Source organism: Eretmochelys imbricata, chromosome 15, assembly GCF_965152235.1.
Source record: "Eretmochelys imbricata isolate rEreImb1 chromosome 15, rEreImb1.hap1, whole genome shotgun sequence".
Lineage (NCBI taxonomy): Eukaryota > Metazoa > Chordata > Testudines > Cheloniidae > Eretmochelys > Eretmochelys imbricata.
Window position 1 is genome coordinate 6,545,738 of NC_135586.1, and position 15,518 is coordinate 6,561,255.

The 15,518-nt window shown below is 45.0% G+C and overlaps 1 protein-coding gene across 6 annotated transcripts in view; it reads right to left on the minus strand.

Annotated features, from left to right (window-relative positions):
* Positions 1–15,518, minus strand: part of RBM19 (RNA binding motif protein 19) — a 143,155-nt gene that overhangs the window by 49,424 nt on the left and 78,213 nt on the right. For all 6 annotated transcript variants that reach the window (XR_013348037.1, XM_077834751.1, XM_077834749.1 and 3 more), the window contains 2 exons: positions 11,199–11,304; positions 2,425–2,545 (listed from right to left, as the gene is read on the minus strand). Coding sequence is in view for 5 of the 6 variants with exons in the window: in XM_077834751.1 (XP_077690877.1) it covers positions 2,425–2,545; positions 11,199–11,304 (227 nt within the window). In the remaining variant the exon portion in view is untranslated. The remainder of the gene's footprint in view (positions 1–2,424; positions 2,546–11,198; positions 11,305–15,518) is intronic.

Sequence of the window (15,518 nt, forward strand, 5' to 3'; positions counted from 1 at the left end):
CAGAAGGGGCATTGCTATTAAATACGTATATTTCAGAAGCGCCTCTAGGGCTGAATTTGGATCAGGGCATTGTACAAACACAAGAGGCTTACAATCCAAGTAAAGAAACAAAATCAGCATCACTGGAGGGACTGAATCCACCAACCTTTCAGTTAACAGCTGCATGTGCTTGCTCACTGTCCCACAGAGATGTTTGGTCAAGAACATTCCTTTTAAGTAGATGCCCTCACAGTGGACTCCAGGTTCAAGCCCTGAGTCCAGTCCATTAGGTCTGGCCTCTTATGTATTTCCCTGAAAACAGGGCTAAGCACAAAGTAACTGAATGCCAACTAGAAGTAACAATTAGTGAGGGGCAGTTGCCAGTGCGCACGTAGGGAGGGCAGGGGTTGAAGTCCAATCGGTCTGTTTCCCTATCTCCCAGCACTCTCAAACCAAGAACAATTCAAAGCGAGAGACTGCTCTTATTTTCAGTTCCAAACAGATGTGGCTTACTGAACTGTCTCTTGGTAAACAGCTAAGATCCTGGGGACATGGTGCCAGTTTGGCTTCCAACTTCTATCCAGAGCAAATAATACAAATGCTAGGACATTAAGATCCCAAGGACTCAGGGATAACAAAACCAGACAGAGAACAAGCGCAGAGAAATCAGTGCACCTGTTTGAGCCCAGTGTGACCTGTTGGCAGAGCTGGCTGATGGGGAGGTTGACAAAGCAGGGGGAGCAGTCTGCATTTTTATTAGATCTGCAGTCACCAGGGAAAGTCAAGATCCGTTTTTTAAATGACTCCTCGAGGTGGCACAGGGGCTCTGGAGACTATGAAAACAGAGGGGGAGGCAATTCTAAGTATATTAGGGACAAATAAATCACCTTCCTTGCAGCTCCCTTCTCCTCTAGGGTCACCTTGAGGAAACCTCTTTCCCCACCTTACATCTCCAACTCCACGTGCCGTGTCTGGAGCTATTTACGTGCACAATTCCTCCCCCTCGGTGCACTGATGCCCCCTGATGGTTCAATTTTATTGGCAGACATTTGCACATGCCAGGCCTCCCTTGTGGTATCTAGGTCACACCAGTGGCTCGCCTATTATTTCCAGTGCTCACTTGCTTTTCTGCCTTTCACCAACAGCTGACTGTCACCCCTTCACGTTCAACAGCTGGTCTATCTGGTGGGATCCAGCCACACCCCTTTCACTGGAGACTGTCTTCCTAAGCTGAATGTCTGTCAAGAACCACTGCCCATGCAGTCCTCTATTCCAGGGTGGGGGAGACGTGAGGTTTGCTTCTCATCGCCATGTACGTAAACTGATGCTTTCAATGCTTCCCTGGAATTACCTATCTCAACCCTTTTTTCTGGAGGAAGCTGGTGTGTGTATGATGGGGGCAGATTGCATTGAAAGGCTGAAGGAGGAGCATTGATCTCTACTATAGTCCTTGAACCCAGGGGAGAACTTCTTACACAAATATTTGCCAATCAACGCATTGGCCCTTGTCAATGGCTGTCAATAGAAGTCTGCAGTAGGGTTATCCATGGAAATGTCGGCTTCTGGAATCTGATCCAAACCACACTGTTCAACTCTCAACTTCTTATCTGTTCCATTTTTACCTGGACTTCATTCTCCTCCTTCTGGAGGCCTGTATTTCTTGTAAATTAGCCATTCCAGGCACTAAACATGCTACCTTAACACACAGCATATGGGGATGTAGCATTTCAGTGTGCCAAAGCACATAATATCATGCTCTAATGTAGAACTCTTCATCAGTAGATCTCAACATGCTTTACAAAGGTGGTCAGTAGCACTACCCCCATTTTACAGATGGGGAAACTGAGGCTCGTCAGATCACTGGCTGGGCCAGGAATAGAACACAGTGTCTCCTAAGTTCCAGCCCAATGCTCTACTCACTAGGCCATACTGCACAGTTCCACTGCCTTATTATTCAGAGCCATGGGTATCAAAACAGCTTCCTGACCATTACCATCTCACCTCCTATTTGGGATGCCTGAATATTTGGAATTACCCACAGCACTGCCAGACTAGTGAACCCATATGGACTGCAGAAAATCATTTCATGGATTGACTGCTCCAGCGAGCGCATGAAGGGTCAACATACAGATGCATACAGGCAGGCATGAGCAAAGGAGTAGTCAGGATGTTTCATGACCCCTTTCCTTGGCACAACCTTCATTACCAGGGTATGGCTTCCCGCCAGTGCTCCTCGGTGCGGTTTACTCTAAAAGCACAGGAGACATCCTTGGTTTCCACATCCACCATGCAATACACCTTGCAGTTATGTTCTCGGGTTCCACCATCCATTTGCCAACCCATGAGAACAGACAGCTCCTGGGAAAGAACTGGTCTGACCCATGCCAGATAGGGACTCACTTATCTCAGATGTATTCACCATCTGGTTGGATGCTACTACATTACCGTGAAAATGCTCGGCTGTTTTCCGTCTCAGGGCCTCCACTGTTTCCTCCGTGTCAGCCCACTCCAAGACCAGCCTCCTGCCGTACAAGTGTGTGCTGTGGCACAGGGCGCTGAAGGCTTTCTGAAGGTTTAAAGGGGGGTGGGGAAAAAGAAATCACATGTAAGGAAACAAACTTAATATCTGTACGGGTTAAGTAATAGACATTGCCCTCCCTCTACCTCAAAAAAACCCAAAACCAAATCTATAGGGACTCCTGGAACGCCAAGGCATCCAATTGTGGGGGGAGGGGGCATTACATAAGAATGGACATCCTGGGTCAGACCAAAGGTCCATCTAGGCCAGTATCCTGTCTTCCAACAATGGCCATTGCCAGGTGCTTCAGAGGGAGTGAACAGAACAGGTAATCATCAAGTGATCCATCTCCTGTTGTCCATTCCCACCTCTTGATCCAGACAGGGTGCTGATGTTCCTAAACACCTGCATTATGGAGCCTTCCCCTTGAAATCCAGCTACTCAAGGGGTACATCTACACTGGAATAAAAGACCTGCGACACAGCCACAACTGGCCTGGGTCAGCTGACTCGGGTTAACCGGGCTCAGGCTGCGGGGCTAAAAATTGCAGTGTGGACATTTGGGCTCGGGCTGCAGCCTGACCTTTGCAGGGTCCTCAACCTCAGGCTCCAGGACAAGTGTGAACATCTACACAGCAATTTTACAGCCCCTCAGCCAGAGCCCCACAAGCCTGAGCCAGCTGACCGGGTCAGCCACAGGTGTTTAATTGCTGTGTACACATACCCTAGAAGACAGCTCTCTCTGGGGAAGAGCAGTCTTCTGCAGCACGGTATCTTACAAATGCATTTGGTGGGGGCGATGGGAGGAGACATAAAACCAGGTGCAGCTGAGAAACACTGGCACAGGTTGGATGTGCCATTCCGCACTGCCTCCAGGCATACGTTTAGTGCAACACAACAGCTGTACAACCTGGAGTGTGGCCTTCTGCTTAGAATGGGAGCAGTTATCTAAGTCTCTCACACCAGGAAAGGTCAGACTAGATAAGCACAGTGGTCCGTTCTGGCCGTGGAATCTGACAACACCGCAGACCATGTCACTCTCCTGTACGTCACAGTGAGAGTGTGAAACACAAGCATGATTCCAGAGCTCAGCTTTATGATTAAGTAGATCCGCTGAGGCAATGCATTTTGAGAACTCCAGCTACTGGGGGTAAGTTTTCCCTTCCATTAAATTCTGGTGATAGCATAAGTCACGGGAGCAAATCCGGATGCATCAGAACCCCAAAATGGAATTGCCTCCTATTTCATTGTTGTGGTTTTGTTTCTCATATAGTAAAAAGGTTCGAATGTTTCCCTATTTGCTATTGCTAAAGAACATGAGGAAGGCCATGACCTCACACTGACACTGAAGGCACAAGTGCTGGCAGTACCATTAACACAACAGACTTTCTAGATCCTCAGCTGATCAATGGGAATGCTCAGGAAACACTGGCTTTTTCCTTGGAGCTGTGCTCGGGACATTGCAGGAGTGCGCCCCGTTATGCAAACACACAGAGTCAGCATTTCTATAGCTCCATTCATTCCAAGGGACTGCAAAGTGCTTCAGAACAAGCCCAGACACATTTAGGAAGACTAAAATGTTCTCATAAATGTGTCAGATAAGACTGAAATAAAACATGTTTATAAGGTTTGTAAACTGACTTCTATGGGACACCTACAGTGACTTAAATGTATGTAGAGTGAGAAACGAATCAATTCACCAGGAAGTGAAATTGCAGCCATGTCTGGGGTGGAACACAAGAGCTTTTTAACAGCATACAGTAACACTACACGACTACTCAGGACAGGATTTGAACAGCATATGCAATTAAAACAGGGACAATTTAGACAGACAGTATTGTAGGTAGTTACTCAGACTGGCACTGGGTCAGGATACCAGAATTAACCTAGTCTGACTCCTGTCTCCTACAGTGACCAGTCTTAGAAACTTTAGAAGAAGTTGCAAGAATCTTCATAATGTCTCACGTTTGAACCCAAGCCCCTTTCCACCCTCTCATAAATCAGCCTGACTCGGCTCAGCAAACACTCAGGAACCAGATCTTAAGACCCTGCTGAGGGATGGGTCACAGCCTGAGTCTCACTAGGACTCAGGTCCAAGTCCTGTCATTTTGCAGTAGAGATAAAAGGTCTGCATAGTGCAGTGTGAATGTGTGAGCATGGCTGTGGGACCTGGGTCCAGCCATCGTAAATCCAGGTTTATCATGTAGCTTGGACGTTCAAGCGCAGGTATGGAAATACCAAGTCCGCAAGTCCGGGTCCCGCAGATGCGGGTTTACAATGCAGTGTAGACATACCCTTAGGGACTAACCTGCCAAACGGGGGAGGAAAGGGGGAGTATTATTTTTCTTACTGGCCCTACTCTGTTGATGGCTGGTTCCTACTTTGAAGCAGGCAATTTTATAACCAGCATATATGTTTATCCAGACATAACCATGCATGTTCTTATCCATATAAATGTCTAATCCTTTTATGTGACTCCTACAAAGCTCCTGAAGCAATGAATTCCACGGGTTAATTATCTGTTGCATAAAAAAAAATTGCCATTTCAATATATTGCCTGTTTCAGTGAATGTCTCCCCCATTCTAACATTAAAAAAAAAAGTGTGAACAGGAGCTCCTGATTTGCCTGCCCTCCCCCATTCATTATTTTATTGACCTCTCATCTCTCTCTTCTTCTTCTCCTCTCTAAACTATATGATCCTAAACTGGAAAAGGACGGATACATTAATTTTCGGTTGGGTGTATTTTCTCCTCCCAGTACTTTTGCAGCTACAGCTGTTTTTATTTGCCGCCGCTGTTGTTTTAAAGGCCTATTTTCACATGGAATGTTAGCCAATTAGCAGAGCAATGTGTTGGCTTAAACAAATAGTCGAGGGGTAGGAGGAGGCCTCGGGAGCAGAGAATTGTGATGGCTGTTTACTTTGGCACAAAGAGCAATTCCACCCCTGGCAAACAACTGCAGCTCTAATCACTAGGCCTCATTTGTTAATTTATACTTTTTAATTTCTCACTTCCCACAACCCGAAGAAGAGAAAGGCTGTATTGAGAACAGTCAGGAATGAGCACGTATTGCCAGGGCAGCCATATTTTGCCCTACTGGGGGGTCCAGCTGGTAACCTGCCAGGCAACTGGGCACCTCATCTATATCAAATGAAGCTGCTGCAGCCACCTGTATTGTTAACGCAGGGTGCTGCCCGTGGAGACCACAGGTCCCAGCATGCTGGGATGTTCCATCCAGTCTGCTTGAATATGTTAACCCAATTAGTGTTCTTTATTTCTGTGCTCAAATATATTGACTTAATTTGTATTGCCAGTTTACAGGTTTGTTAATAAATCTGAGCATTATTGATCCTTTGGAAAAAAACAAAAATCATTGCATGCTGGGAACTATAGTGTCTGTGGGACCACCTTCAAGATGACCTCCAAAAGAAGGTGCAGGGGAAAGGAAGATATGTTTGTGCCATTTTTTTTATTTCTTTAGGAGATATGAAGAAGGCCTACAAGGATTTTTTTCTTCTTTATTTTTAATCCTCCCCCTTCCTTTTTTTTTTTAAACATTAGAAATTCAGGTCATGTCTGCATTGGAAGAATCTATGGACAACCAGTGAACAAGAAAGATATTGCGAAGTCACCAGAGAAACTATACGTGTTATAGACGGACAGTGATTTTTTTCTATTCAAACTGTTTACATCTCAAGGGCTGAGAAGGCTCCTCCCAAGCCCTCACCTCTGGAATTTCTCCAAAAGAAAACAGGCAAGATGAGACTTGACATTCATGTTATCATTAATATAATATAATGAGAAAAAAATTCTGATGTTCTTTATACATCATAAAGGAAATGAGCAGAAACCTAACTCTCTCTCTCCGTTTCAGGTCACCTTTTAAGAAGAGGTTGGGTGAATTCAATCCTCAGGATCACACTTTAACCCCATCCGACCTACTGGCTGATAACCAGAGCTGTAGCCAGCTGTTCATCCAAGACTGACACTCATTGGAAGAGACTTCTAACCCTCCACTTACGAGTATCTCTTTACATCGATGTAAAGGAGGGTGGTGAAACACTGGAATGTGTTACCTAGGGACGTGGTGGAATCTCCTTCCTTTGACCTTTTTAAGGTCAGGCTTGACAAAGCCCTGGCTGGAATGATTTAGTTGAGGATTGGTCCTGCTTTGAGCAGGGGGTTGGACTAGATGACCTCCTGAGGTCCCTTCCAAACCTGATATTCTATGATTTAAAAGCTCTAGGTGCCCTTGATTGTTGAAAAATGCAAATCAAAAAGGAACTCCACCACAACCAAGCAGCAGCAACCTCTGCTAGTACAACCCAAGCTAGGTAAATGAAAATACAAAGCATCCTTCCCCCTCCAACTATCCACCACCCTTACGATTCTCCCCGGCTTTCAAAATGCCTCAGGGCTTGAATGAAAACTACAGGCCTAGTGTTTAAGGAAAAAAGGACATGCTCATGTTTAAAACCTTGCTTCTGAACCCTTGTGGATCTGATTTTACATTGTTTGGTTTAGCTTAATGTAACAGCTCGCTATGGCAGGAATTCTTTGCTAGCTAAGTGCCACTTACAGAGTCCTAAAATTACAATATGGCTTTGGGAGAGTCAGCCAGCTGAGTTAGAGTTGGCTGCTCCATGTGCTGTGAATAGACTAAATCAGCCTAATGCAGTTTTCATTTGCAAATTTAAACAAACTGCACCCCAAAATGCTTTGTAAAGTTCAGTAATAAATTAAATGTTGCTTATTTGTAATCCACTTCCAGGGTGCTGATTAAAAGGCATCTAGAGCCCATGCAGATGTGAACCAACAGCATACAAAACATTTCCAAAAAAGCCTAAAGAAAACCAGCTAGCTAAATCCAGAACATAGCCAGGAAGCATCACACACATGCCCAAAATGTGTTTTCTGATGAGCTATTGAACTGTGGTGCTGCTGGAAGTACTGGTAGCCAGGTCCTGGAAAGGGTTAGAGAGGAGGTAGGTGTTGGGTAAGCCAAAATGAACAGGGAAAGATAGAGAGAGGAAGAGGTGGCCAAGAAGGTGGGGTGGAACAAGCTGATGGAAGGTGTTTTGAAAGCCAGAAGGGCAATTCTGCGATGGATTCCAAAGCCAAGGGGCAGCTAGTCAAGCTGTTTGGGGACTGGGCTGTGCAGATGGAAGAGACAGTCTGCTTGTAATGGTGTCTGATGGCCTGGGGATTTGGAAAGTCATAGATCAAGAGACTGGACCGCTCAGTTAATCTCCCTTGGGTGCTATTCCTCACCATCTCTAAACACTGTTTTAATTTTGGGGACACTGCTTCTTTGCCTCTTCATTCCCCATTGCCCTATTAAACACTCAAGCGTAAGAGCCTTAGGGCCAGAATCATTAGAGGGACAAAGGGTTGATAACATTAGACTGCTGATAAATTTTCTTTCCTTCCTAAAAAGGAAACAGTCCCAGTTGAGGACATTCCCTACAATGCCAGCTGAGCTCAAGTTTGTTTTGAAGGGTTGAACATCTTTCCTGAATGGGCAATTTCTATTTGGAGACCAGATGTATTTTTATATCAGCAGGGGGGAAGGAAAGCAGAAACTCTGCCTGCAGTATTAGCTAAAAACAACCCAACTCTCTGCAGTGAGTACTCCAGGAAACATACAAATAAGCCAGTGCTGCTTTAATCAGAATCAATGTGCTTAGCAACACTGATCTGTGCAAAACAAATTCCTCCATGCAGCCACAAAACCAGATACCTTTAAACTTGACATCCATCTTTCAGAAGAGATGTAAACCAATGACCTGGCCTGCGGTTGTTAAAAATCCCAGGGTGCTTTTTAACCAGAGTTAGGATGTTAAAAACGGCTGCCCTGGCTACATTCCAATTCTGATCATTCCTCACTTTCAGTTATTAGAGGTGATAGCCTTCAGTTCCTGTTCTAACGTGTCTAGGGCTGCTGTGTTCTGCCATACACCAGAGGTGGTTGCATTTCAATAGTGGATTGTTAATCTTACTATAGGAGCATCTTGAGGTGATCACGGCCCCATTGGACCAGGAGCCGTATTAAGAAAGTGAGAGAGAGTCCCTGCTTTGAAGACTTTACAATTTAAAAGTCAGATGGGAGGTTCAGCTTCAGTAACTCAATTAGAATAGCACCTTACAACAAGAGCTGGCTATCACAGGCTACTTGTGGAATAACGAACATCCTACTCATCATGAGCAAGGGGATCAGAATCTGGTTCTAAAAGACCCATTTGAAACACAATGGATTCTGAGAGAGAGTTAGGTGCCCAGTTCCTTTAGGCTGTTATGAAAATTCCAGTTCACTCACTCAGAGTCATTGTAATTGCCTTGCGAAACAGGTGGACAAGGCAGTTCACAGGAACTAAGAGCACTTTTATCACACAACAAACATTTTAAGTTTGCAATAGGTTCTTCTTTCACAGTCCGCAACAGTTCAGCTCAGAGGTCTCTCAGCCTGCCTCCCCCCTCTCTCGTTCACATAGCATTGAACCAGGAGCCAGTTATGCAAGGGTTTACAAAATTCAGAATCCTACTCATCGATACGTGGTTCATTCTTTTCTTGACGGCCAACAGAATGAACCTGCTGTGCACTTTCTTAACACAATTAAATCCCCCAAAGAAACAGAAAACAAAGCTACTTTCCTCAAAAGGAAGAAAAGCACAAAGCTCTCTCTCGATGCAGGGCAATGCCCCAGCACAACAGGATCTGTGCCCTCGAGAGTTACTGCTAGGTCGGTGTCTAGGGACGAAATGAAATCACACACTGGACTACAGATCTGAGGGATGTTGCCCAGGTGAAACCTGTAACAGGGAAGTCTGCCCCTTTAGGGGCAGGGGGTCTGGGGACAGCCAGCCCTGTTTTGAGCCAGGGCCTCTTTAAGAGCAGATGCTCGGGCCTGGGAGAGGAAGTAGGGTGGTTCTGGTGGCAGGCCGTGGAAAAGAGGGACTCCCAAGTGGACAGTCTGTGGGAAGACTGGGGATGAACTGCCAGGGACAGGGTGTTGGATTTACATTGAACTGTTTTCATGTTAAGTATCATAGGGGTAGCTGTATTAGTCTGGATCTGTAAAAGCGGCAAGGAGTCTGGTGGCACCTTATAGACTAACAGACCTATTGGAGCATAAGCTTTCGTGGGTGAATACCCGCTTCGTCGGATGCATGTAATGAAAATTTCCAGAGGCAGGTATAAATATGCAAGCAACAATCAGGGAAGGGATAACAAGGTTAGTTCAATCAGGAAGGCTGAGGCCCTCTTCTAGCAGTTGAGGTGTGAACACCAAGGGAGGAGAAACTGCTTTTGTAGTTGACGAGTCATTCACAGTCTTTGTTTAATCCTAAAATGATGGTGTCAAATTTGCAAATGAACTGAAGCTCAGCAGTTTCTCTTTGAAGTCTGGTCCTGAAGTTTTTTTGCTGCAGGATGGCTACCTTTAAATCTGCTATTATGTGTCCAGGGAGGTTGAAGTGTTCTCCTACAGGTTTTTGTATATTGCCATTCCTAATATCTCATTTGTGTCCATGTTTTCATGGTGGGGCTTACTAAAGATTGTAGTGCAGCCAGTAAATGGTGCCAGGGCGAAAGGGCCTGAACAGACTCTGGGAGTGGCATTTACTCTTTCCTGGGCCATGGAGACAAGCTGACAGCTTAGGAAGCCTCTCTGATGCATCTGTCCCCCTTACAGGCACAGGTGGCAGGAAGAGGAGCAGCATAGCATGAAAAGCCAAAACCTTCATTTTGAGGCTTGCTGCTTTTTTTTCCTGCCACGAGTCCCAACCCCTGTGCCTCAGGGTATGGGATACAGCAACTCATTCGAGACAAGGTATAAACACATACAACAGCCAGTAAAGGGTGCTGAGGTGGACAGGCTCAGCACATCAATCTCCAGCCCCAATCAGGACCCCTTTGGTTGGAGCCAGGCTGACATCTGCCATCTACCTGACAATTGGGATCCAGGAACTCCTTGGATTATTCTTATATGTATAAGAATAGTATCTGCTGAGATTGGGGCTCCATTGTGCTAGCCACTGTACATACACATAGCGGGAAACAATCCCTGACCTAAAGAACTTACATTAAATAGACCAGACAGACAAAGGGTAGGACTAGGGAAGTATCTTTAGACCCATTTTACGAATGGGAAACGGAGGCTCAAAGATGGGAATAACTTGTCCAGCCAGAGTCAACCAGTGACAAAACCAGGACTTGGCCGAGGAATCTTCCTAACTTCCAAACCTGTGTTCGTTCCTCCTGTGATGCTATTCAACGGCGAGCCACACAATACCATTTGGTGGACTTTTACACGACAGCAGAGCTGTCATGACAGCTTCTCTGGCCAGTCAAAAACTCTACTAGATTCATAGATTCCAAGGCCAAAAGGAATTGAGATCATCCAATCGGATCCCCCTGTATCTGAAGGCCTCAGACGGTAACTCCATAGTTTAGGCCTTGCCTACATTGGGAATTAGCAAACATTCCACCATTGCTGGCCAAGCACCGAGGAAGATGCACCACTGCAAAATCCAAGTGCAGACAAGGAAAGCCACAATAAAGTAAGCTACTGATTGCTGAAATCTGGCTTGAATCCTACCCTAGACAAGGCCATTGTTCTTTAAGTGAAAGGCCAGAAAACAGACATAATTTGAGGGCTGGAAGGAGGAGGGATAGGGAGAGAGGACTGTGCCACTAAGCTCACCTTGGCATCCTGTTTGGTGAGGAAATCCACAAATCCAAAGCCACGGTGAGATCCTGTCCCGGCCATTTTCTTTGGCAGGCGGACGGTCTTCAGCTCTCCAAAGGTGCTGTGAATAAGAGACAGGGAAACAATACTTAGATAAAAACCCACCTCATTTATGAGCCAAGGCAGTGCCATTACAGAGATGTCCCCTTTCATGTAAGCCTTGCAGGCATTACAGCTACAAAATGATCACTGCAGGCAAATGCTGTACCATTTCTCTAGGCCACATTTAGTGACAGATCTTGGCTACTAAAGGTCTTCCAATTGGATACTCCCCAACACAGCAGAAGACATCTTTGCAGTATTTGGCATGTTTCTTCTCTCCTGGGAAGAATGTGAGGATTTGTGCTGTACCGCTGTACACAGTGTTGAACACACAAGTACATCTCCTCCTCGTTAACAGTTTAATATTAGGCAGCAGCACATTCGGCCTCAATTTATGGTGAACTCCCCATTCCTTTCAGGCGGTATTTAAAATCAGCCGCTGTACACAGGGCACTGATGTGAACCAGGAAAGGACAGGAGCCCATGGGGATAGAAAGCCATGCCAGGCAGGCTCACAGTGCTAGCATGGTCTTTCCAGGAACAGCTCCCCTATCTCCCACAGGTTCCACTCCTCACTCCCTGCGGATGTGAGTATCCTCTGAGCAGCGTCATAACTTGCAAAGCATTAAAGAATCAGGCAGCTGACTCTAGTTACCTCCCAATCCTGTCCGATGGGCTTCTCTTTTCAAGCTATTCTCTTACTTCAGACCCCTTGATGGGCTGGGTTAGAGGGAAATGTAGCTTGTGAGAGCTGAAGGCTGATTCTGAATACTTTACCTTCTCCCCACCCCTCCCCGGAGAGAGAGAGACACTGCCATTTTAGAAATTCCACAAGAGGCCACCTTTCTCTGCAGCTGAGCTCTAGCTCCCTTTCTTTTCTTTTTAATGTCCAGTTATCATATACATATGCACAAACTGCAGACAATAAATATTTAATGTGGACTGGGTCTGAATAGATGTGTTATTTTATTTGAAAATCTACACACACACAAAGAGGTTGGAGATACAACAATGCCAAAGAGCGACCGGGACTAAACACAGTAAAGGCCGTAAATGCTCTCATGAAATGATATAAGCTAAATCCAGAGAGTTAACCCGCTGCACTGGCAGCATGACCAGGCATTCATCTATCCAATTTCCTCAGGCAGTGCGGTGTGTAAATGTAGCATTATGAATCCTCAAAATGAATCTGCACGTCTGCTCCTCGTAGCTCTTCCCCCCCCCCCACAACCCCCCCCCTTTGAGATGGTGCTAAGGAAACAAACAAACAGAATAAAACAGAAGAGACGCAACAGCCTTGGAGAGCAGGAGTGCTCAAGTCTAAACGCGGCAGAAACATTACATTGTTTTTGGTGATGAACCAGTCTCCCACAAGGTGGCTGGTGGGGAATTGAGACTACAAGAACTCCATGTACTTCTCCATTATTATTTGTATTAGAGTGGTGCCTGGGTGAGCCAAACAAGATTGGGGCCCTGCTGGTCTATGCACACCTAGTAAGAGATAGCCCCTGCCCCAAAGAGATTACAGTCTGAAGGGACAAGACAAAGGGTGGGAGGGGAAAAAGAAGCAGACAGACAGAGGGGAAGTGACATGCCTAAGCCACACCAGGTCAGTGGTCACATTAAAATGCAGGTCTCCTGGCTCCCAGACCAGTGCCCAAATGACTAGACAACATCAGGTCACGCTTCCAACAGGGGAATGTTGCAGGGTGGATACAAATCAATGATTTAAAAAAAAAAAAAATTAAAAGAATCGGATTTTTTTATTTAAATCAGATTTTTTTGATAAAATGCTTTTTGAGGAAGAAACTTATCTAAAGACAGTTTTAACTGAGATACATTATAGCTCAAAGATATCTCATCATGGAATAGGGATATAAATTCTAATTCTATAGTATGAGACAATATATTCATGTAATGTTTAAGAAAAGTTTTGTAAACGAGTTCTAATACTTCATGGATTAGGGACCCAATCTTATGGGGTTCCACAGGCTTCTGTACAGGTTATTTAGGTTAATCTTTCTATCTACCCAATGGGACTCAGTGCTCTGCCTAGAAGACACCATCAGAGATGCTTAGTTTTGCAGCTCTCAAACTGTGGATTTGAATTTCTGTCTCCAGCGGTAACATGCTTGTTAACAGCAAAAATGTTTTTAAAATAAATAAATAAATATATAGAGGTGAGAAATAACAGACCTCAACTCTACTGTCCCTCTGCAAATTTGTGTACACAGAGTCAATCCCTTACCTCTCTTTAAAAGTAAAAAGTTTCAAAAAATTCAATGAATAGAAGATTGTTGGGGGCTGAATAGATCTGGACAAGGAGAAGAAGTCTGGAGATAAATGTGAGAAGCAAGGGACATATGTTTTTTGTTAAAATATTTATGTTTGCTGCTGAAGAAAAAAATCCAGAATACTTAATGTTGTTTTAGTTAAATAAAACAATTTAAATGCTTGTCTGGTGATGTTCTCCTCCTAATACAGCCTGGCAAGAAAATCCTCCAAATATTAATGATTAACCTGTTGAATTGGAGATAGTTCACCTCCCAATTTACCTTTGGTAAATGAAATAACCGAACAATCATTCATTTTCTGATACAGCTGTAAAACTAACCTGAAAAGTTTTCAAAATAAATCACTTAAAAATGCATAGTGTGTACCTTCTAAAAATGAAACATACGTCTCTCTCTGAGTTGCGAAGAATATGTATTAAGGTTATAACAACCAACAAGAATGCACTTTTATGTAGAAAACCATGATTAAATCGAGTCTTCCTAACTAGTGATTTAAATCAATTTGATTTAAATCAAATCCACCCTGGAATGTTGATTCTTTTGCGGCACTACCTGGTGGGGAGTGCATGAAGAAGGGCCTTTGACAGGGGACATGCACACAAAAGAATATGAATTATACCTTGACCTTATATGATATGCCTCCCACAGGAAGAAATCTCTCAAAGCTACATACAACCACGATGTGAAATCCCACTACCCTGATGTGAGATAGGTGGGCATCACCCCGTTTTAACAAAGGGCAAACTGAGGCACAAAGGCCCAGATTTTTAAATGTATTTCGGTACACTGCCATTGATTTTCAATGAGAGTGAGACTCCTAAGTCAGGTGTTAGAATGATGATCAGAAGAACACTTACATAATTGTGAAAATTGGGTCAAAAAGCTTAAGTGACTTGACCCAGGTCACAGACGCAGGCTGTGACAGAGTTGGGAAAAGAACCCTGTTCTTCCGCCTCCCAGGCCTGTGCCTTGCCCATCAGAAGCCCAGGTAAGAGGTCAGTGAGGGAAACATGCTGAACTCTGCCCATAGCTCTCGTGCGTTATAACCACCACATTATTATAATAATTAGTACCGACCCCTGGAGATTGTTTGTTTGGGGAGATGACCTGAAAAAACATTGACATTCAGACTCACCCGAAGAGCAGGAAATCAACAAGAGCGTAAGGTGGGCATACCCACAACCTGGGCGGTGGGACAGATTTAACATACCTGTAGGGACTCCACAAGAGCAAGCAACACCATCATGGGAGCGGAGCATGTTTGAGTCCCTTGGGCCTAGGGGAGAGGGTTGGATGGGATACACACTAGCTCCACCAGACTTGAGCTACTTACTTGACAGTGGTATCCATGGAGCAGCCGCTGAGGGGCTCAGAAGGGAACGCCCAGAGACCGTGGCCTGGGAAGAAGGGGATACACTAGGACTCCCAACAGAAGCACAGATGACCCCGCTAGGGATAGGCAGAAAAGCCACCCCACTGTGTTGATAATTAGAAACCATAACACAGCAATTACCATACGAGCAGCTGTGAATGAAGTGGAGAGATTGGGCCTTTAATGTTCCCCTTGCCACCTCCGTGGAGAAACTCACACCTCACGTAACCAATTATTCCTTCATCTAGCTATTTTTTAAAGGGAGGGGGGGAAGGGTACAATTACCCTCTCCTGAATGGGATATCCCTTATCCGGGGAAGATAGTTTATGCTTTGAACAAAGGGAGGCGTTCTCACATTTCTAATTTGTTTTAAGGGGTGTCCTATGCATGCATACGTACAAAGAGGGAGGTGTGCTTTATGGCAGCTCAGATCAATGACATCTCCCTCCCTTCCCTATAACCAACTTTGATGCACACAAATCCCACTTGCCCATAGGTGTAAGTGTGACAATGGGAGGGGTGGGGATGGTTCCCTGATCTGTGTGTCGCAAATTGGACTCATCAGA